At 39.0% G+C, this 24,471-nt stretch overlaps 1 protein-coding gene across 2 annotated transcripts in view; it reads right to left on the bottom strand.

Moving 5' to 3' along the window:
* Positions 1-317: 317 nt before the first annotated feature.
* Positions 318-24,471, bottom strand: part of LOC116047560 (CD166 antigen homolog A-like) — a 39,677-nt gene continuing 15,523 nt past the window's right edge. The window contains exons 2-16 of one of the 2 annotated variants that reach the window (XM_031296434.2): positions 14,005-14,111; positions 13,549-13,762; positions 13,355-13,419; positions 12,845-12,932; positions 12,431-12,604; positions 10,179-10,303; positions 9,906-10,038; positions 9,446-9,558; positions 9,231-9,357; positions 8,393-8,514; positions 4,638-4,770; positions 3,783-3,812; positions 3,194-3,305; positions 2,018-2,153; positions 318-1,928 (exon numbers count right to left, since the gene is read on the bottom strand). In XM_031296434.2, coding sequence (XP_031152294.1) covers positions 2,051-2,153; positions 3,194-3,305; positions 3,783-3,812; positions 4,638-4,770; positions 8,393-8,514; positions 9,231-9,357; positions 9,446-9,558; positions 9,906-10,038; positions 10,179-10,303; positions 12,431-12,604; positions 12,845-12,932; positions 13,355-13,419; positions 13,549-13,762; positions 14,005-14,111 — 1,646 coding nt within the window. In that variant the 3' untranslated portion in view covers positions 318-1,928; positions 2,018-2,050. The remainder of the gene's footprint in view (positions 1,929-2,017; positions 2,154-3,193; positions 3,306-3,782; positions 3,813-4,637; positions 4,771-8,392; positions 8,515-9,230; positions 9,358-9,445; positions 9,559-9,905; positions 10,039-10,178; positions 10,304-12,430; positions 12,605-12,844; positions 12,933-13,354; positions 13,420-13,548; positions 13,763-14,004; positions 14,112-24,471) is intronic. The other variant, XM_031296435.2, reaches the window with a different exon arrangement.

A 24,471-nucleotide genomic window follows, 5' to 3' on the forward strand; every position in this document is an offset into this window, starting at 1 on the left:
AACATATATCGCTCTTGTTGAAACATAACAAAAATGTGGTATATTTACAATAGTTTGAACCAAAAATGAATCAAAACATATAGGAAATCACATTCTAAAATCTTTGAGTTTTGTACCTCTGATGCAGAAACATTTTCTTCAAATTCCAAGTTTGATTCTAATATAAACAATATATATATATATATATATATATATATATATATACACACAGTATAATAAATAGGGAGTATAATCAACAGGATAATCTAATCGTGTTGCTCTTTATTTCAAAAGATGTGAAAACTGTAACAACATAAGTAATATCCAGTGGACGTAACTTTTCCAAATGTACACTTTATTTTAAACAAAAGTACAAAAAAACAAACATCAGGTATTTACAATACTTGCATGGCATGTTCACTTTCTTTGGTCATTCTTCCAATTTGATGGTTTTACACAAGGTAGGCAACAAACAGCAGCTTGGAGGTCTGAGATGATCGCATGCTGAATCTATTATTCAACCAGATGCTGAGCAACCTACTGATGAATCACAACTTCATTACATTTTTGTAAAGTCTGCAAGCAATTTACGTTTTGTTACGGTTTCAATCCAAGTTATGAATTATGTGACAATTATTGAATTTGCCTACCAGGACATTTTATCTTGTACAATATAAATAGCAAAGAGAAAATTAAATTCACATACTTCACAATCACATCCTGGTTTTTTTTAATTTAGTAAATGCTCTTAAAAGGACCAAATTTGTGACATGTACAGCTGTGCGTATTCCATCGTATTCTACACAAATCTGACATGAAAACATGAACCCTAGGGCACGTCACAAACTGAAGCCATTACAGGTAGATTTTCAAAGAAAGGCAAACATATCATGACGGCTACTTTGAGACAAACACATTATCCTCTCCGTGTGCTCCATTACGAAGTTATGCCATATAGCTACACAATAAACAATCATACCTTAACACTGATGAAGCACAAATTGAGAATTCACTTACAGCCTTGAAACTAAAAAGGAATTTCACTACTACAGGCTCAAGGACTTCTTCTTGCATGAAAACAAACGATGGCTTTATGTAAAACAATCTGTACAGCCAAATTAAAGCCAGTGATATGAGTTGAGTTATGCTATACATTCTCTCAATAATCTACCTGCTTGTGTTATGCAGTGGTTATGTCGAGTGTACAGTGCATTTGAAAAAAGAAACTGGCAAAATGAACTGAGTTTCTGTTGTTTTCTCTCCTGGTTACTTTGCAAAGAACTTTGTGGCACATGGCCTACTTCCTGCAATGCAACATGTAAATCATATTACCATCTACAACTTATGCCGAGTATAACAATATACCCATAGCCCTTTCAGGAATTTCATCTATTTCAATTTTTTTGTAACGCCTGAATGAACAAACTATAATGAATGCACAAATAAACAGATTTAGTACACTGATGTTGTAGGCAGAGGTTGTTTGACTGTGATTACGTGAAGCTAAGAAGCGATAACGGTGATGTCCCTTGGTCCCTGCTATGTCTCCGAGGGCCAAAGAGTCAGACTAATGCAGGCCTACACATCCTTACATCAAAGGCAACTGGTCTAGTAGTAATTATACTGGCATCAACTAACAAAACCAAAAAGATCTGCATTTTCTCAGAGTCCCAAATTCCAAACATGAACCCTAATAATAGATAAAGAAGTTTACACATGTATCAGTAGTGCAGACAAGTTATGTATATCACATACAGTATCCATTCTTTTCTTTTTTTTTAGGAATGGAGGGGTGAGGGTTGGAGGGGCTCGGGGCGTGTTTGGATATGCTTTTTAGTCAAATTCTCCCTGAAACCAAATCCAAACCGTATTCATTCCAATGTACACTCGTATTTTTTTTCCCCCAAAGACAGAAGTGAAGAGAAATGTGCAAGAGTTCCACGTTCTCACTGGAAAGAAAAGAATGAAAACAATGTTATTTAGAAAGAGACTGACTTAGTTTATCTTTGTTTAGGCATATGATGGAAATGTTTTCTACCTTTCACATTCCCAAAGGATGGTTGCTGTTTCTTTACACCTCAGCTTTTTGGCTGTTCTCCTCCACTTTCTCCTCCAGTTTTTTCTCCTCCTCAGAAGACCCGTTCTCCTTTTCACCAGTCTTCCAGCTTCCTTGCCTGTTTAGAATAAAACATGGTTACCCAACATGTTTATATTCCTTTCCTCTACAGTCATTTGTATAAAAAACAACTGTATATGGTATGATGGTGTGTTGACTACACATGTGCAGAATAATATCTAATATACACTGTCCCTTGCACTTAATGGAAGCTGCATATATCCCCGTGCTGCCAGTATGGACTTCATTAGCAAGTTATGTGTTCATGATCAATCAAGAGCTAAATCTCTTAATTCGGAAAAGTTGCAAGGTTGATCACCAAGTGGGCAAAACGAGCAATTGCCCCGATGCCAGAGGCTCCAAGTGGCCTCTAAAGCCCCAGATTCACAGTGGTCAATTGATCTCTTAGTTATTTCAATTAAAGAAATAACCCAAAGTCAGATGAGAAGATCAGTACTACTCTAAAGATTTTTTTTGTGGGCATTTTAGGCCTTTATTTCCACAGGACAGATGAAGACATGAAAAGGGAGAGAGGGGAGGAATGACATGCAGCAAAGGGCCGCAGGTCGGAGTTCAACCCGTGGTCACTGTGTCGAGGAGTAAACCTCTATATATGTGCGCTTGCTCTACCAACTGAGCTAACCCAGCCACAATACCACTCTAATATATGTCTGTCAAATATGAAGCTGGAGGTGGCCGGGTTGGCTCAGTGGGAAGAGCAGGCGCACATGTACTTAGAGGTTTATGCCTCGACGCAGAAGTCCAGGGTTCGAATCTGACCTGTGACAATTCCCCCTTTCTCACCTAGCTGTCCTGTCAATTAAAGGCAGAAAAGCCCAAAAAATAATCTTAAAAAAAAAAATATGAAGCTGAAGCCAGCAGGCAGTTAGCTTAGCTTAGCATAAAGACTGGAAACCGGGGAAAAACATCTAGCTTGGCTCTGTACAAAATAACACTTACTTTATTATTCTTATCACAATATTTTAACCATGTACCTGAATTAAATACTAATGCGCCTCTAACACCTCTAAAAAAGATTAGAACCGTTATAATACAACAGGATTATGATTTGTATAAAGGTCAATGTTGACTTCTTACTTGGACTTCTTCATGTAGACCCAGTATGCCAGGCCTATAACAATAGTGGCGATGAGGAGACCGACTACAACTCCAACCACCAACTTGGTTTGGTCATTTTCATCCGATTGGTCTGTAAGACAAAACAGAAACATGAGAGACCTGGGAGACACATATGTTAGTATGAAACTCCAGCCTGACTGCATACTAATACAGGGAAGAAAGCAGTCATTATGGGCATTAAATGCGTTGATGAATGGACACATCCGCACTGTACATGGTTATGACTCATTGAGTTAAATGTTAATGACAGATATTCTTAGTTAGTGACTCATTTTCATCAGCCAATGGGATTAGGGACAATGTTGACATTTTGTCAGGATGCTGGTAGCTCCTCTCCTCTTATTCCTTCAATTCTGTGTTTATTAATGGAAACACACTATCCAAAGATTGATTGTCCAGTGGTCGAGTCCAAGGTGATGTTAAAATATTTAATCAAGAGCCTTTTCTTTCAGTGAGCACCATTTGATTCCCCCATAGTCTATACTTACCCCCTCCCCTCCCCCCCCACCCACCGATTCTTACAAGCAAGAAGACCACTACAACTTACCTTGTTTATCCATTCTCACCTCCTCAAATACTGAAATCAGATATAAAATAAAATTAACTTCCAACCAAAAAGAAAACAAGGTTGATGACCAGAAAAATGACCACTACTACTAGTCTACTACTACTACAGCTACTTCTATTCTACTTTTGCATGCAAGTAGTTCAAAAGAGGGAACAGATTAAATCCAGCATCCCAACATACACACCACTGAGTGAAGGGGGAAAAAGAGAGGTGAAATGCTGTCTCAAACACGCAGGAATGAGTTAGCAAGAGAGAACAGAGAATGATATTAACACTGCACGCTGTTGGACAACAGTGTGTACATAGCGCTAAGTTCATGCTTAGATAACATTTTTAAAGTGGTGAGGTGATAGTTAGAAGATAGATCTTCACTCAGTGATCAAAAGGAAAACAACCACCAATGTAACAAAATATATATCTGTTAATACCTCAGCAGAAGCATAAATAAATGCTGCTAGTTTATGCATCATGTATTTATACAGCAGGTGTTTTTCTTCTCACATTTTACTGCTTATCTTTCTCTAGTATGGAGTACAATTTTGGATAAAACTGACATACAAAGTATATATCAGCCCAATATGTCAGCCCAAAATTATGTGATTTGTTATCCACTGAAACAACCAACCCTAAATTACGTAACCCTCAAGTACATACCTGCTAAATTATTGTGATTTTATTTAAGCATTTCAAAAAGTATGTAGAGTCAACATGCAGACACAAAGAGTTAGTGAGCAGAGTAGTAAAACATCTACAAAGGCAGATTACTGAGTTAGTGTTGAAGAAAAACACAAAGCGGAGAGAGACGAGAGGACTATTCTACCACTTTGTACTTACGGGATGACACATTTATAGTTCTGCTATCCGAGCCAAACTCATTGGACACCATACAAGAGACAGTCAGATTTGCACTAGGCACAACTGTGATCTTGTGTTTTATCTTCCCGTTGAGGAAGGGACTCTCATCAAGCTGAGCAATAAGAGAAAAAAAAACACACAAATGTTAGTATTCACATATCTGACTTGACCAGTGGTGGGAGAAGTATTCAGATCCTTTACTTTAGTAAAAGTACTAATAAATACTGTGAAAATACTCTGTTGCAAGTAAAAGTCCTGCATTGAAAAAAAGTATGTAAGTATCATCAGGAAAAATGTACTTAAATTATTAAAAATGAAAGTGCTCAATGCAGAAAGATCCTCACACTTTAGAGACTGGATACGATTAAAACAGTTCTGTCAATCAACTAAGTGTTTAATCGTCTAATCATTGTTAGCTGTACTGTAGGCCTGTATATTGTTGGTTAGTTTAATTTCTAATAAAACATTGCATTTTATAAACTACATGTGTTTTTTGTGCAACAATCCTAATTTGTAAAGTAACTAGTAACTAAAGCTGTCTGATTAATGTAGTGGAGTAAAATATTTCCCTTTGAAATGTAGTGGAGTAGAAGTAGAAAGTGGCATGAAAAGAAAAAACTAAAGTAAAGTACAAGTACCTCAAATTTGTACTTAAGTACAGTGCTTAAGTAAATGTACTTAGTTGCTTTCCACCACTGGACTTTACACTGTTTTTAACCTGCCATGGCATGTAAGAAGTGTATATTTTGTACCACTAGGGGGCGACGTTGGATTGATATGTAACTAAGCCTATCTGGGACAAAGACGCGTGTGTGGCTCAGGGATATAGACACTTGAGTCTCAGAGGAAAACCCCAGACACAAAGACAAACTGCCAACACCCCTTTTCACATTCTCTACATACACAAGAGGTTGTGGCAATTTTTATATACCCTTTACTGAGCCTGTATTCAAGCCTTGCATTATTATCTCTGTCAATAGGCTTTAAAGGATTGGATGACTGGAGGAAAAATAAACTTTGACTGAAATGTAGAAATGTGTCTCTAAAATCCATTGTCCCTGAGTGAAATAGTTAATTAATTATGACATACAGGTCCAGGGTTTGAGGTTAAGACACTGACTGAAAGGGCTGTAAACAATTGCAACCATCCTACACGCACCGTCAGGTTCACATGTAATTTAAACTGCTTGACTGAGTGGTTCTGCTATCAGTGTGCACACAGGTACGCCACAGAAACAATGACAAAAGAATTGTCTTCATGACAGTCTGGTCCAAAATACTGTGTTTGAGCCTCAGAGAAAATGAAGAAATTTACTCTTTCGAAACACTGAGCACAAACGCCCAGAAATGTTTGGACTAGATAAGTGTGGTAGCTGGGGAAAATACTAACAGTGCAAACTGCTGTGCACATAATAGGGAGTATTCACTCAGTGACAAAAGCAAAGCATGAACTGTCAGGAGGACCAAGACACTGGCAAACCTTGGATTTTTAGCTTCTTCACAAGGGGAGAAGGCTTAAACAGACTCCGCACTAAAGATTCTCTCTAACTAAAGATGATCAAGTATGAAACGGTACACACTTCCTGTCTCCTAAATGGGCGTGGCCTCCTTTGAAAGTGAAGTGAAATTTGTGTGGATGGATGAAAAGTTATATTTGTATAATTTTCTTTTAATATTTTCTTTTGCTAACATTAGATATTTACACAGCAAAAAGACACATTTAGCATTATGAGAATCAGTTCTGTTAAGGCGGAACGTTAGTTGACGTTAGCTTATCTGTGTTGCCAGATCTGAGACAGAAACAGGTCTCGAACAAAGATGATTTTGTCCTGATTTTACCGTCTGAAAAGTCAGTCAGAATGTTCAGGAGATGTGTGGCTTGTGAAATATGGGTCCAATATTTACTTTAGTGACTTTGGGGCGTGGCAGTGGTGAAACCCATGTGACCAAGGTACAAGAAATGACTCTTGGGGCGCCTCACTTCTAAACTGTCTCTGGTCACATCTTCACATCTCTGCTGAGGTTATTTTAAAGCTTTAGTGCGTAACTTTTTGATATTAATGAACGTCCGTTACATTCAAGCCATTGTCAAATGAGTTGATACAAAGCTAATTAAGACTATCAGCTCCTCACAACTCTCTCTGTATTTCTCAGTATGGCTATGTTCAGAAGATTGTGGCGTCTGCTGACTTTCCCACACAGAAACTTGAGTGAAGATAATGACCTCTTCTGAAGAGTCCAGGCTTGTATTATGTGGACGCGCCGACACTTTTGTTTTCATTACTTAGAGTTCCTCAAGGGGGCAGCAGAAACTACGCACTATAGCTTTAAGGAAAACAATACTACTATATTTAAACAGCCCTATGAGCATCTCCGTGGTTTGTCTTCACTGCTTAAGAAACTGGTTATAGTGTCCAGCTGTTCAGTGAAGTAAACGGTAAGTTGTTTGATGAACCAGATGCCTAAATAGCACTGAATTTAATCACAAAGTGTATCCCTATGGAGATCCGGATGAAGCTAAGTATCACCTGCTGCACATAGGAATCATCTACAATTTGTCTTGGCTACTCTGATGACAACATTTAGATGCTGTTCCCTAAGTTACTGTACTGCAGGACAAACCGGTTGCCATCTTACATAGGAAGACCATTGTCACAACATGGATTTCTATGACAACCAGTACTGATTTATCAGTCAGAGAATGACTGACGGACACATTGAAAACATTCTGAATGATGGGTCTCTTGAAAACGTTATTCCAAGTGTGACTGTAGGTGGCCAGGAGGAGGACCTGAAGAATAACCGTGATGTGTGGTCACTTGTTAAAGCTGATATCCATGATCTGTGATTGAGACGGTTTGTCATGGCTTATTTGGTTGTAACTGTCCTACACGACACTGACGATAAATGCATAGGTGAGGCTCAGTTATTGAAATTAAGCACAAGCCCACCAGTATCCAGCTTCACATGCTGGCATATTTTACAGGTTTTGTAATGGCTGTTTCAACCAAAGGGCTTATGCCATTTTTGCTGTAGTGTGTGTCAACAAGTGAAAGAATACAGATTTCAGTTTCAAAGTTATAATCCTTGAGATTTTCATGAAAACAAACCCTGTTTTTGATGTTATTATTGCATTTTTTCAGCAATAGCCCTTCAATTTACTTAATCAGATACACTAGTTGCTCTTCTGTTGTATTTCTGACAAAGTAGCTGCTCAAGAAGTGTTTGTATTAAACTAAATGTACTGCTACCACGGTAACCAGGACTGACATGTTAGGGGTCATAACTTTAAACTGTGTTTGTAAACAATACATCTTTGTATGAATGTATAATTATGGACTATTTACAGTGACAGTGTACACCTAACATGGACTTCCATTTCCACACTCTCATTCACAGCTCCCCAATACATCAGATCCTAAAACTGGTCAAAATATCCCATGCCTACAGTTTGTTTTTACCTTCATGCCACAATAGTTGAATCGTGATCAATAGTTGCAATGGTTTCCACATATTTGAGTTTGTATCTCTATCTCTGAATAGAATGTTTTTCCAGTTAGTGTCTTTGTGACAGTAAGCTTACTTCAAGCCAAGAGGAATGTGAAGAATTGTCTGTGTCCTGGCACAGAAGGAACGATAGACATGACCTTCAGAAATTGTAACAATTATCAGAAAAGAAGAATTGTGTGTGACTGTGATGAAGGCTTATGCGGTAAGAGAGTGTGTGTGCATACCGAGGTGCCGTTGATGCTCCAGGAAACAGCTGGCTTTGGAGAACCTTCAACATCACAAATCAGGACTTTATGTTTGCCGTCTTCACTGCGAAGCTTGGACAGCTGCCTGATAACTGGAGCACCTGCAACAGGACGTAACTCTTCAGATACATCTGAATGAGTGCATTGTGGCGTGAATGGTTGCATTTCATTCAAGCACACAGAATGACTGAGGAGAGTCTTTACTGGAAGGAATAGTTTGACATTTTGGGAAATACTCTTATTCGCTTTCTTGCTGAGAGTTAGATGAGAACATCAATACTACTATCATGTATGTATGGCAATTACGTGGGCTACAGCCAGCAGCAGGATAGCTTAGCTTAGCATAAAGACTGGAAACAGGGAAACAGGGAATCTTTTCTTTTCAAAGGTAACAAAATGTGCCTACTAGCACCTCTACAGCTCACTGACTAACATGTTAAATCTCGATTCATCTGTACATGAAGTGTAAAAGCGACAAATTGGGGTTGTGAGTAATTTACTGGCTCATCTCTGCTGGTTGCAACCCCCCTATAAAACCACAAGTCATTTTTACACTTCGGTTTTTCTGTACGAATAAAACAAGATACAACATGCTCATTTGTAAACTAGGCTGGTTTTGTAACCTGAGCCCAGAGCCAGGCTAGATGTTTTCTCGTGTTTCCAGTATTTAGGCTAAATAATCAAACTGTTGCTGGCTGTAGCTTCATATTTACTGTACAGACATGAGAGTGGTATAAATCCTCTCATCCAACGCTCAGCAACAAAGCAAACAATGGTGTTTCCCAAAAACATCTCTGAGTTTCCTTTAAGCCCTTACCTTGGACAGCCAGCTTAAGGGAAGCTTTTAGGCTGAGGGCCCCATTCGTCACCTCACATTCATAGACGCCAGAGTCAGCGTAAGTCAGCTTGGTAAACTTGGGTTTTTTGTCCAGTTTAACATTGTCCTGAATTAAATGAAAAGTATACCAGCATGGTCAACAATAAGCAAAAATGTTTGTTCACTGATTCAGGCTTTGTTTTTTTTGCTTTTACCTTTGTCCAGGAGACCTTGTTGTTTCCGGAGGAATCAATCTGGAGAGTTAGATCCATGGCCTCACCAGCACTCTTAACGATATTTCCAGAGGGGCTTAAATTGATGTCTAGGTCTAACAAGAAAGGAGAGAAAGGTGAAAAGATGGTTCAGAGGCCTGACAAGTGTCAAAACATTCCTGTTGTTAACCACACAACCCCGCACTTGGCTCACTGCCCTGCAGAAGCACCATATTAGAGGCATTGCGGTTGACACAACACTTTTCTCCACAAAGCACAGCAAGACAGGTAGGCTGGCAAAGAGAGACATTAGGACTTTCTTTTGTTTGGCAAACACTTTTCGCTTTCATAGTAACAAACAAGATTACAGGCAGAAAAAGAAAATGATGCTGGCAATGATGCTGGCATGTGGCAAAATTTGCAGTAATTTCTACTTTTCAAGAAATATGTTTTGGTTTCTTACAGTTGACTGTGATGTCCTTAGATGCTTCCATTGTTGGGTCGTCAACAAGAGAGCATTTGTATACACCAGTGGTGTTACGTGAGACATTCGTGATGGTGTAAGTATCTGCGTTTTCCACTTTCACCAACTCTTCCTTTTAAAGACATACAATCAAACAATGGTTGGTGATTAGTTTACGATGCCTTACTGAAGAAAAACAACACAAGGCATGAAATATGAATGAATAGAAGACATCTCTGAACGTCTCGATGGGATATTGATGAGCATGTGTACCTTAAGGTGGAAGTTAAAGGCGGTAGGAGCTGGGTTACCATCTGCCACACATTTCAGAGTCACATTGTCTCCTTCTTTTAGAGGGTCCTGAGCAATGACCTGAAGGCCGATGTTCTCTGTGGTGTCTGTGCAGAAAATAAGAGATTGAAAGTCAGAGAGGGGATGTATGTAAGGGTGGAGGGTGTATTAAGTGGAGCGTGCACCCCCAACAGCTAACAGTGACTGATTTTGTCAGCACGCTACAGAGAGCTGTAACTTTGTGCCTCAGTATTGGTTGTGACCAACTTACAGCTGAGGAGATGGGTGAATTGCAGTCATATTCTAGAGGCACTAGACCAAACAATCCTTTCAAAGCTCAATGTTTCTGCTCCATGTAAGACAAACTCTTTACATTTCTTGTAAGAAAGTATTCCGGCACTGATAAGTTTTACTTTAAATGCCACATTGAGCAGGAAACTTTGATATTTAATTCTGCGTTTGGTATAAATCCCACTACAGAGCTACAGAATCCACACCTCATTTTTCACCGTTAAAGATGGCGTTACTGTTGTCTGTTACTAGCTAGAAGCAAAAGAATATTCAAAGAAAGTGAGTGAAGTCCTCTTGTGTGTGCCTTATTTGCACAATTAAAAGTTTTTTTCCGTTGTGCGGACTTCACTCACTTTCTTTGAATATAATTTTTTTTTGTCCTGCACGAGCAACTACATGAATGTGCCCAACGGCGTCGTTCTTGAACTAGAAGCAAAAGAATGACATAAAAAAATGTTAATGCAGTCTGTATCCACTGGCTACAACCAAGGTTTTTGAAAGAGATTTTCTTGGTCTTTGTTGAGAGGTTGTGGGTCAGGAGCCGCGGCTGATGTAGTCCTGAAAAGCCCAGCGAGACACTGTGTGTGGTGTTGAAAAAACTTGACTTCAATTAAATAGTCAGGCTAGTGTTAACTTTGACTGTACTTTTAAATTCACATCATGTCATATTAAGTGACATTTGGCAGCAGATTGCAAAAAAATATAACAAAATCACATTACAGTCAACAGGGGGAGAGAAAGCACAGATACAACCAAGGAAATTCTTAAACATATCAACGTGGTATAAAATGGTTGTGAGTGATTTGCTACGAGTGGAGAAACCTTCTGCTGCAGTGTTTTTTTAACCTTCCATAATATGAAAGGTATGTTTCAGCATAACTGGAATGCATTTAGACAGAACCCACTTGGTTTAAGTCTGCACAACTGTCTCAATTTTTCTTTTTAAGAATAGACGATATTTAGATCTGGATTTGGATATCTACCAAAATACCTAAGGTGATAGACAATCATGGGATACATTTTGTTGTTTTCATAATGTATATGAGCATACCAAAGTAAAAAAGTTTGCTTGAATAGGCCTACGCTTATTCGCTTGCAGAGAGTTAGATGAAAAGGATTGCTACCATATCTGTCCATTAAATATGGAAATGCTGCAGGAGACGCTCAGTTTAGCTCAAGATAAAGACTAGAAGCATCTTAAAGGACAATTCCGACGCAAAACGAACCGAGGGGTTAATAACGGATGTGTACCCACTCTGTCGTTCTCTGGGACATGTTTTCATGCTAATTGATTGTGTTTGTAGCTTAAAAGAAGCTAGTGCGGACCGCTGATTAGCTTACAACGCTAGTATTCGGGGCACAGGGAAAGTAAAAATAAATCGCTATTTTGTACCACTAAAAAGGCTCAAAATATCACCAAACTTCAGCGGTAGCATAATGAGGGTCCCTAAATGTTAACCGAAGCATTGAGAACTTTGTAAGTACAGGCTAGTGGTTTCCCTGTTTCCCATCTTCATGCTAAGCTAAGCTAACCAGGTGCTAGCTATAGCTTCATATTTACTGTGCTGGCATGAGAGTGGTACTGATCTTCTCATCTAACTCTCGTCAAGAAAGTCAATAAGTGTTTTTCTCAAATTGTCTAACTAATCCTTTAAGAAGTCCTTTTGTGGAAAATGTGTGGATCCACAGCTGGATCCTGATCTGTAACAAAAACTCTTTTTGAAATCCTGCTAACAAGTTAAAAATGCATCCTTTGGAGAAGAAAATATAGGACAGAGAATTAACTTTTTATAGTCTGTGGTGATTATGAAACTGAAAAAAACATCATCAACCAGCTTTTTTTGTGTGCAGAAGTGACTGACAACAGCTCATGTGTAGACAGCAGCTTGTGCAGTTTAGCAAGTGGGTCCAGTGAAGGTTGTTAAGGAGGTTGGGTGACTCACAGGTGATAGTCAGGGTGACTGGAGCGGACACCAGCTCGGCGCCCACAGTGTGCTGAGTGCTGCAGGTGAACTCAGCGTCCGTGTCTTCCTTCTTGGCCGAGTACTCCAGTATTGAGCTAGTGGATGAAAGGCCAGTGACAGGGTCCACCAGCACTGAGGCTTTGATGGAAATCCCTAGACAGAAAACAAACAACTCTGTCTGAAAACTCTAACAAGGAAAAAATGGTGTAATGACCAAAACACTGCATTCAAACTGTTGGCGAGAGCAGCCAAATTCAACACTGAAGGATCGTTTACAGCAACTGTCAGAGAGAATAAATACATTTGTGTATGTAATATTACAAATGTCAGAACCACTCCAAAGAGCTGTTTTGTTGGCATTTATAATCATCCAACAGAACAAAGAATACACACCTTTCCCGTCCGCCACCAGTGGTGTGTTGTTCTTCAGCCATGTGATATTTGCAGCTGGATTGGCGTCTTTTGCAACACATTTCCCGAGCTGTGGAACAAAAATCAAAATCAAAACTTGAGAAAAACAGCAAAGATGTGCACTTAAAGACAAAAATATTGCAAAAAAACCTCTCTATTTCATGATTTTCGAATAAATCTGCATCTTTGTAAGTGACCAAACATCTGAGCAGATTAGCTTTTTTAACGCCTTTCCTGCATTTGAGGACGCAATAGACCATGAAATGCCCAAAGCATTTTTAAAGCCCCTTCATATCCTTTGGGTATTTTAATTGCAGTGGGGGGGTTCTGCTCTTTACTAATTCATGAGAATTACTTCAAAGAACTCATTACTGTAGTAACATGGTCTCTTCCAAGCCTCAAGATACCTTAGCTCAAGTGAGCAATTTTCCCTTGATGGTTTAACGCTTAATATAATGTAGGTATAAGCAATGTTTATCATTAAAAACCCACCTTAGTAAGTTTGCCAATCTCTAGTTCCTGCGCGTTGTCAGAAATCTCCAGGCTTGCCGGCGTCTCTGCAATACATTAAAGAAAAGTGTTAATTAACAGGGTGTTAGTGTGGGTGATGTGTGTGCTGCGTGTCACTCATTATAGCACTTTAACTAAAGCAATCCACAAAAAGACACGTGTCAGCTTGTACTCACTGTAGATCACAACGTTAACCGGGAATTCTCTGATGTCTGCACTAGCCACCACCATGCAGGTGAAAGTGCGTTGGTCAGTCAGCCTGGCTGCAGAAAGAAGCAGGCTGGAGTTTGCAGCCATGCTCACACGGCCCTTGTACTCATCAGTGGCGCTGATTAAGACATTCTGGTTTTTCTTGACCAGCAGATCCCCCGAAAGTCCATCTCCTTTGTCCTGGGGAGCAGAGCAGGGTGCATTTGTTACATGTCTGTCACATATGGCATTGGCTTCCAGTTCAAATCAAAAGCGCACCGTTTTTTTTTCCCAGCCCTCTGTTCATGCAGTGTCATGTGGAGAGACAGGTGCACTGCCTAATGCGCTGCATATGCACTCAGACTGGGCGTGGTTCAGACATGATAAGTGGGTGACAGACAGACTTCACCATTTCGAATCTATTGACCTCCGCTGTGACTTACATATTTCCATTTAGTGATCAGGATGTCCTCTGCTTTCATGGCTCCATTGTTGCACGGGATCTCGAGTGTTTCCCCATACAGGCCAATAAAAGTCTCCAAACCGCCGACTGCGAAAGAGAAAAAGCAGAGACTCAATTTTCAATTACTTTTTCAGAAGGGCTAATCTGGTCAGCTCCAACACAGCATGACATTTTTTGACTAAAAATTGAAATCCATTATTATTTTAAATGCTTCAAAGTCCCTTCTTTTTGTACACTTTTGACTGACATTTATCAATACCACTTAGTGTTCGCCTACGTACACTAAGAACAGCACTTTCTATAGAGTTCAGCTAATTTTACAGCTCCGTTCCTGCCCTAAATTTTGTTCAAAACATCGCTATGGAGACAAAGTGCTTAAGATGGGGGATGGGAGGAGGGTGCCAGCAGCAGTGTCTCAATGGGCTGCGATGTTAGAGCCAGAGGGCTCCAGGGAAGAAGAGGCTGCCATGGCCTGACTGAAAATAAGGTGCTGCTCGTTTTTTTTTGGTATTCAGATTCACATTTCAGACATCTCAGAGTTCAGGCTTAACTTAACGCATGAGTGGGCGTGTGGAGATGAAAATCCGACAGCTAAAGTCCAAAACAGCTCATCAGCCGTTAAGTAACGTGTAAGAAAATGAAGCAGTGACCAAACCCCTTTCCATCTGTTGAATCAGCTAGTAATGTTTGTTGGATTTTACAGGAAAAGTATAAAACAATAAAGATGCTCAAATATTCTGTGTGCATTCATCCCTGAAATTGTGTGATCATATTCATGCACAACAAAACTGCTGCAAACTGTAATGCCATGTCTGCACTGCAACTAAAGTTTTAGTCACACTTTCCCTCAGACCTTTAAAGGTTTCTTCAAAGTGTTGCAAAGATAGGGCGGTTAATTCATTTGCTTTGTGCGTGATACTAATTTCAATCCTGTTTGAATGAACGTAAATACTTTTACTATGGTTACCATTGTCTACATTAGGACAGAGTAACAACTGGGACCCTGAAGGCATATTTGCACAGTTGCATGTGATGTCAGGATAAGCACAAACGTCTGCTTCCTTCTCCGTCTGTATTCTTTCCCACATGTTAAACCCCCTCTTGCCAAGTGCTATTTTGACATCAAGACAATTAAACTAGTTCATTAAATGTTTTTTTTACTTGTATAATACATTGCATTACTAAAGATACACAACAAAGATACAAATTGACATCAAACAGTTTGCCTCAAGTCAACACTCGTTTCACATTCCCGACACTTGTCACTCATCTTCATGAGCTGTCAGCTCGGAAATAACATTGAGTCTGACGCTGAACTAACCAGTAAAGCCTGTTAGTAAAGGACCTACAGCAAGAAGATGACAAACAACAGACACTTTAATAATGTGATTTTCTACAGGGCATGTTCGGCTTCTTGTTTGGCTCTGCTGTATTTTCTTTTGAAGTTGTTTCCTGCCATTGCTGTTATTGATGTTACGCTGCACTCATTGTGGCCACTGGTCTCACTTGAAAGGAATAGTTCCACATTCGGAAAATACTTATTTCTCTTGGGGAGAGTAAGATGTGAAGATCGATACCACTCGTGTAGGTCTGCACAATATTTCTTTTTTTTATCGTCATCGCAATATCGACTGCCGCCAATATACATATCGCGAAAGGCTGCGACATATCGCGAAAGACACAGAGATGTTTTGTGTTAGTTGAAAGAAAACATCAGTAACAACTGCACTTTAAAACTTAACTGTCATTCTTTTTTTCAGTGCTTCCTTTTATATTTAATTCAATGTTCAATTTGTTTATTCAAAATGTTAGAATTGATTTTTTTGGCAGGACCAGAGGCAGGCTAGTTGTTTCCCTGTTTCCAGTCCTTATGCTAAGCTAAGCTAATGATCTCCTGGCTGTAGCTACATATCTATCGGCAACGCTCGGCAAAAAAAGTGAATATGTGCATTTTCCAACAAATTATCTTAATTTAATCTTTTTCTTTCTTCAAACAGGAAAAGTGAAAATACTTGAACAAAAAGATTGAACTAAATATCACGTATAGTAGGTTTCCTTATTCACTATGACTACTGTATAAAATAAGCTAGACTGATGGATGCAAAAACATCAGGAATGACCAATACAGAGACCAGGAGACAAACATGTACACAGAAGAGAACGAAAGAGCTTTAAGAAGGCATCTGTGGTGATTACTATGCATCAGCTCTATCCTTGAGCATCAAAGCAGTATTACCCACCCCAAAAAAAACAACTATTTAAGAAACACAGATACTGCAGCACACCGCCATAGATACAACCCCTGCATTTGAATAAGGCTCAGCGACATTTAAAAGTGACAGCATGAGACAAAACAAACCTCACCACATCTCAACTGCTGACAGTTTTACAAGGAATTCTTCACCAAATACAGGGAAAAGCTCTGTCACGTGTCAAAAGCAGTACAATTAATGCATGGATTCCTCTTCTTATCCATGCTCAGCCACACCTACAGAAATGTTCATCTTGCATAATAAAGTGAATTCAAAGGATTAAAAGTTTCTTTAGAAACAAATCATACATTGATCAGCCTAAATAAGTGATATGCTTAGTTAAATGTCACCCCTAGCGCATTACCCAACTTGCACATATTCTGCATTCCCGTATTCAGGGATAATTAGTATGTAAGTTATATTTGGTTGTCTACGTGCAGCAAATGGGCTGCAAATTTGTGCCTGCATTTCACAGTCTTTATCGCATCCATATTTTGGCAACTGGGTGTACATCAGTCCAATCCACCTGGACTGGTAATGCAGATTACTGGTGTGACACAGCATGCTCATGTACCCGTCCCGCACTCCATTTTTTGACGTTATGATGTAAATCTAATGAAACTGCCTCTCATGCTTGAATGGGCTTTAGCTAGACGTGCAGGTTTCTAGTCCAGGCAGAAAAGATTTCACACACTGGGCGGAAAATGGAAAATTGAGACATTGTGAATCTATTAGAAGGAGGGCGTTAATGAGGTCTCTGTGCAGGACACGGGCACATGTTTTGCATATGTGTCAGATCCAATGATATCCTGCTACATTTCATTTTTGGAGTTGTTTTACTGTGCCAAAAGTAATTTGTCACTACCTAGATGACGTGCCACACCTGGGTATGTCGGTGCCAGAATACTCTAATGGTCGAGGAAACATCCAAATGGTTTTCAGAATCTAGTTGGCAACCGAGTCCATGTTTGTTTTCCTTATTTTGAGAACTCAAACTTCTCAGGAGAAAGGCCTGCACAACCTGCTGAATCTTACAATTGTGTTATGTAACAAGAGTCAGTTCTATTCAGGTTACACGGCAAACACTACAGAGTTGGAAAGGTTATCGCACTTTCTGTATAATAGACTCCTTACATTTCAAATTCAAATAGGCATTTTTGAATATTCAAATGAAGCTGTGTTCAGCCTCTCTGAGAACTTTAAGAGTCTGTATGAAGGAAAAGGCTTTATCTGTGCAGATTACACTGTTACACAATGAGAACAAATCGCACATGTTGAGTTATAGAAGACAAAGCTCCTGCTGCTTACTGAGATAAGGTAATCCTTCGCCACAAAAGTAGGTGAATAGTGTGACTTGACGTTGACAAACACATACACGCACACTATGCATACGAAACATTATCTTCTAACAGTTGTCTATATGATGAGGGAGCAATGGATAAACAGTCCAACTCTTATGTTTAGTTGTGATTCCCTTAACTTTTAGACCCCACTACTGTATGTGTAAAAATAGTCATTTTTCTTTTCTTCTGACCTGATTAAACCCCAATTTGTAGAATAGCATTGGTAACTCTTCTCTTTGCCACAAACTTGATACGCACATTTGACGACGTGAAGCATTGGTATGCATTGGATTCCACCAAATAAAGAAATATCTCATGTTTTATATGTTATGTGTAAGTCACGTGAACAAATATATATATTTTTTTGTTTGCCAGAAGCTCATTCATAGATGGGAAAATGTACATCATGTCATCATTCATTGTAATTGTTTTAATTATTGTAATTACTAATGTTATGGACAGAGATAATCAACAAACGGTTATAAAACTCCAGTAACAGAAATATAAATTGGCTTTTTTGGAATTTAGTTGGAATGGTGCTGTATACTGTACAAACTACTAACACCAATCACAGACACAGATCATATGAAAATCCATTGTATTTAACCATGCAGAGCTGAGGCTTCTGAGACTCCAAACTGAAGTAATGCATCTTTATTTTCTGAAACATGTTTATAAGCAATTCTCGTAAAATGAGTTAAAGTCATAAAGAATCAAGCTGACAAAACAATGTTAAGTATTATTTTTAAACTGAGAGGACTCGGGGTCTCCAAACAGCAGATTGGGGTAAAGCAACACTATATTGGAATGTGCTTAGGACTGCAACTAATCATACTTTTCATTGTCAATTAATCTGTTGATTATTTTCTGGATTAATTGATTAGTTGTTTAGGTCAATAAAATGTCAGAAAATGGGGAAACGTTTGTTTTCCAAAGCCCAGATGACATCCTCAAACATCTTGTTTTATCCACAATTAGTTTACAGTCAAAGAGGAGTAAAAAAACTTGAAAATATTACATTTAACCCTCCTGTTGTCCTCTGTGTCAAATTTGACCATTGACCCATTTTCAAAACGTTTCTATATCAGAAATTTGGGGTTTCTTTTAACCAAATTGTCAACGTGGATGGTTCCCTACAACGCTCTTCACAAGTTAAATAAATGATCAGTTCAATACTTTCATTGAATTTGGGTGGTTTATTCAATTTTATAGCATTTGAAAATGAATTCATAAAATAAATGTTAGAAAAAGCTTCAAAAACGTGAAAAAAAAAAATCGACAAAAACATTGGGAAAAGCGACAAAAGTGTCGAAAAGTCAACCAAAACATTAAAAAACCCAGAAAAACAAAACGTTGCATGGTCGACGGGAAGACAACAGGAGGGTTAAGAAGCTGGAATCAGCTCTAAATGTGCTACATCTGTGTCTTTACAAATCGTTTATTGGCACTTAAGTCCTCTGGACCTAATTTCTTTTTTTTTTTTCTTTTTTTTTATCTTTATTCATCCAGGTAAGTCGATTGAGAACAACTTCTCATTTGCAACAACGACCTGTCACATTCACACAGTTACACATTCATACCTGGAACCTGCCCAGTACAACCACAGTCTGATCTGCTGGCCACTGAGCAGTTCTACTGGAGTGGTTGGGGTTAAGGGCCTTGCTCAAGGGCACCTCAGTGGTGGTAATGAGGGAGGGGACAAGCGCTGCTCTTTCACTTTCCCCACCCAGATTTTTTCCTGTCGGTCTGGGGATTGAACCGGCGACCTCCCGGTCACATGCTCGCAACCACTAGGCCACAACTGCCCTAAAAATAACAACTTAGCGCACCAGATTTGATGTAAATGTCTCTAAACTCATAAACGCAGAGTTCTAACACTGGACACCAAAAAATTAGCTAATACTCTGGTGAAGGTAAATCAAGTAATAGACAGGCGAGTGACAGAGACAGGAGGCAGCGCCACAGGAGACACTTTCATGTTCCTGATTAAGGCGCTTCTATCCCTAAGAAGAGACAGGTGACGACAGCTCAGATACAAGCTCACCAGGGAAATCAGCTACCTCCACACACTAGTCTCAATATCCCTCTTTGCTACCTTACGCCCATTTGTGTTTGTGTGTGTCTGAATGTGTGCACGTCGTTCAGTTGCAACATCCAAAAGAAAACGGAGGCCCAAACTTATTAAGTGCTGAAAATGAGGAGTGTGCAGTGAATGGAGATCCCAAGGCGAACGTCCGCAAAGACTTGACGGCAAATAGCCCCGCTTCAGAAGCGGTTCGGAGTTGAGGGGGCAGACCGAATCACTTCAACTAGATCAATAACACTTGAGAAAAGGCAAGATTCTTATAGCAAACGGTGCTTGCCGAGCGAGAAATCAAAGAAAAGCTAACCTTCCGTGACATTATGCTTCTCATCCTAGTCTTTTCTTTAATAATTTAAAAGTGCTAAAGTGCTGAATAAGTATCTGAAAAGGAGGGATCGGAGATTTAATAAGATCAACCTCTCATTACTTGCTGTCAAGAAAAACAGAGGGACTGCTGTCACATGGAAAGGTGTGGGAATGTTTGGGAAATTTCTCCGTCTACCACCAGGTTCCCCAAAGCAGCCTTTGTAGCCATTTAGTAATATATGAGCTCTATAGGCTGCTGTTTTGGCAGCTGACACACTTAGCTCATTTGCTACTGACTATGACAAGCATATGACTGTATTTTAATTCTATAAGAGTACCAGTTCATGCTGAGGAAATGTTCCAGACCAGCTAGCTGAAGAGAGATTTTTCTTTTAAAAAAAACACCCAGCTTCATCATCACTATCTCTGTCTGTGTGTGTGTCTCTCTCTCGAGGGATGGGGTGTAATCATGTCACTGATGGATAAGTGACAACAGCACACTTGCAAAACATCCCTTTCACATAGTTTCTCTTTTTGTTGCAGGCTGAACCACAGAGGCACCATTCCAAATGTCAACATTGTGTGCTCTATAATTTTGCTTTTTCCTGCATACTGTAATTGCCTGTCAGTATCTTTATAGCGTAAAACTAAGGGCATCAGCTTGTATTTTTTACTTGACAAAAACACTAATGTCCATAGATAAGTGACTGATTTCTGAAGCATGTAATGAGAATGCACTAGGGCTGGGCGATATGGAGAAAATCAAATATCACGATATTTTTGACCAAATACCTTGATATCGATACCGCAACCATATTGTAGTGTTGACTATTAATGCTTTCACAAAATATTTACACAATTAGATTTTTGATAAATAATCATCAGTAATGTGGATATAATGACTAAGTGGGTAAATGCAAATGATAGAACAGCTAGAACAGTCTGGTAAGTTCAGAAAATGACATCACTTTACTGTAATGCAGCCTTTAAAACCAGGAAAGGACAACACTAATGCCATATTACGATATTACGATATCCAAAATCTAAGATGATATCTAGTCTCATATCAAGATATCAACATCATATCGATATATTGCCCAGCTCTAGAATGCACACACACAAGAAATTGTCCTGTATGTTCAGTTTTCTGTGTTGCAGTGAGGAGAGGGGGCTGGTAGTATTTCCCTAAAATATTACGCCTCTCTCACTTTTATGAGTAGTTTGCAAAGTTTTTAGCCATGCTGCTGGCATGGCTCTTGTGACGAAAATGTCGTTCTGTCAATAAATCACCACTTTGGTCCAGAATGAAATATCTCAACAACTATTGTATCGATTGCCTTGACATTTGGTACAAACATTCATGTTCCCAAGAGAAAAACTTCTGCTGACTTTGGTGAACCCCTGACTTTTTTTTTGAGTAAATCTCGACGATGATTCCACATTGTAGTAAGTCTTACAATCCTACAAGTACATCCAAGGATTTAGTCGGCTGTCCTTCAAGTTGCTGCTCAGTAAAAGTGCACAAACATTTATTTATATTTTTCGTATATCTGCTTATTATTTTGTCAATAAAACATTTTGTCTGGTGACGTCCCAAGGTAACGTCTTCCCTCTCCTTGTTTTATGCAATCAACAATCCACAACCCAAATCCATAACGGCATTCAGTTTACTATCAATTGTGATAAAGAAAAGCAGATGCAAATCATCACATTTGAAAAGCTGCAACCAGAGAATATTTGGTATTTTTGATTATCAAAAAAGTTGATGAATAATTATTGTTGAAATTGGTTTCAGCTCCAGTGTTGATGTTGACAAGCTGCCTAAACGCATCTATTTTGCAGCGGTAAGCAGCAGGCATGAGTATGTGTAAGTACTTTAGGGTTGACAAAAGCCACATTGTGTGAAATGAACTGCACAGAGTCGGATGTGGAGATTTCAAGCCATTTTCCAAGCCTCATTTTCTGCCACACCATCTGTTCCAGGGCACAGAAAGCTACCCTAAAGATGTCTCCCTGCACCTCTTTGAGAAGGGTGTAAAGGTCTTTTAGAGAGAACAAATGTAAAAAGACGGTCCCTTTATGGTCAGGAAAACTTGGGACAAATGTTTATTTTTCTACAATGTTACTCACAGACGCACGCTCTGTCTGCAGACGAGCTGAACTAGATCTAATCGTTTCTGCATTCTTTTTAATAAGTGATCCACTCTCTGTGGATTCTTATCTACAAGTTCCATAAGAAAACATTGTACAAAGTCTAATACATGAAAAATATTGGAATGGGAAATTACTTTCATGAACAGCAGATACATTTATTTTCACACTAATGAAATATTGGCAAGATGTCTCTTTCAAGGCTCATGTCCTCAAACTTCACTTCATCCGTTTCCAACATTCAGATAACTGAAGATTTGTTCCGTTATTACACATGATAAAATATTATTTTTAGATCATTTCAGCCTCTACTTTACAGCTGAAATAAATCAATGCATTCTATAATTGTTTGAGTAATTTTTCATGCACAGACACCAAACATCTTTTCTTTTTTTCTCTTTTTTATGTAATTGTTATCGTAAACAATGTGAATGTTAGATCAGTGATGAAATGTTTTCATGCTTAATGAATGTTTTGTCCGACCAACAGCCCAAAACCCAAATATATTCGGTTTATAATCATATAGAACAGATAAAAGCAGCAAATATAGAAAATGTTTGGGTCTGAAATGTCTTGAAAATGACTATCAAAATAGTTATCAATAATCAATAAATCAACTAATCATTTGAGCTCTGTAATGCACTTTTTTGGGGGGGGTTAAAAACAGGACAACCCTAAAAGCCAGAGAATAAAATGAACAGAAACCTCTCACATGTCCACAGCCGCACTGAGCAGAGCCCTGTTTGTCAGCTCAGGGCAAATCGAGCCTGTTTGCTGCTAAGGAGGAGGATGGACGGCAAATGAAGACATTATAGAGTATACAGCCCACAGTAATATTAGTCTGAGTCTATTAGGCATAATGGACTCTCCCCTCCTTCACCCCAGCACCATGGTAACATTTTTTAGACCACTGGAATAATAATGTTCAAGGTTTGCAAACAAAATACACAATCAAAGAACTCCTGTTCATACTGTTATTCAGGAAAATAAGGCAAAAACTCTAATGTGAATGGCTTTTACAAAATATAAGAGGAGTCACGAAAATAAAACCTCATTAGTGCTCCTCATGCATCTCGATACTTCAACGTACCTGAGCAAAGAATAGACTAACCTGCTTCAAACTCTCCTCTCACTAGATATAAAATAGAGTTTCCAGTGGGAACTTTCCAGAGAGATATATAGATAGCGCTCTCCCCCTCAGGCAAAAAAAAACCAACAATGTTCATTTGCTGCTTCATGTGTGGTCAACAGACACCTTCAGATGTCAGCAGGTGGGAACAGGGCTAATGCATTGCCAGCAGTCCCACCTGTCGGGGCTCCCATTGTTGCTTCGTGACTGAAAATGCTGGCTCCATTTTCTCTGGTTTCAGACTCGTGTTGAGGAGGGCCTTCAGTACCTGTGCAGACCTGCCCCTGAGGGATCAGGTTGCTGCTTCCGCCCGTCTGGGACTGAGACGAGAGGACAAAAGATAAAGAGAGGAGGGCTCAAGAAGGAGGAAAAGATTGATTTTGCCTTCAGGTGTTTCAAGCCACTTGTGTAATTGGCAGCTGCATCCCTCAAGAAATGTTATGTTGTTCAAGAGACTTCTTTCATATCAAAGATCGGTGTTGTTCAATGCAGGTTTAAAAGGCCCTGGAAACCTATTTTTGAATCAGCTTCCTTCTATGACCAATATGGTCTGGGATGATAACAACATTTTCTGCCCAAGTTAGTTCAGTTTTGGTTATTTCACGTGAGAGATTTCTGTATTTGTCTGTTTCTTTCACTGATTTGAAGTGGGTGGGGCTTAGTTGGAAAATGTGACGTCACATACTCCTGTGCACCAATCACAATTCAGCAATATTTGAATCAAAATGTGATGACAGAGGCAGATAAGCAAATTATCCTGATGAATCCACCGAGAGACTACACAGACTACTACTACTACTAGACGGCTGATGTTTTTTTTTTTGTTAGCGCTCTCTGTCATCTACTATATCTGTGATGTCGACGGTTTCCTCATTTTTGAGTTTCTGACTGTTAAACTCCTAATAAATGTTTTATTTTCAAAACTTTAACTTTGATTGTTGCTCATTTAGTCATGAAAGTCTAATGTTATCAAAAGAAACAAGGTTTGAAACTAAGTTGCCGATACTTTTTTTTTGTATCTATATCTGTTTATTTTTGCAGGAGTTAAGTTAAAGCTGAGGCTTTTTTGAACGCACAGTACATGTGTTATATCATATCTTGTTTGCTTCTATATTTGTGATTTCATACAATTCCCAGAATAGCTGCTGATAGTCCCCAGAGAACAGGTGCAAATCATTTGCAT

This window comes from Sander lucioperca, chromosome 5 (genome assembly GCF_008315115.2).
Source record: "Sander lucioperca isolate FBNREF2018 chromosome 5, SLUC_FBN_1.2, whole genome shotgun sequence".
Taxonomy (NCBI): domain Eukaryota; kingdom Metazoa; phylum Chordata; class Actinopteri; order Perciformes; family Percidae; genus Sander; species Sander lucioperca.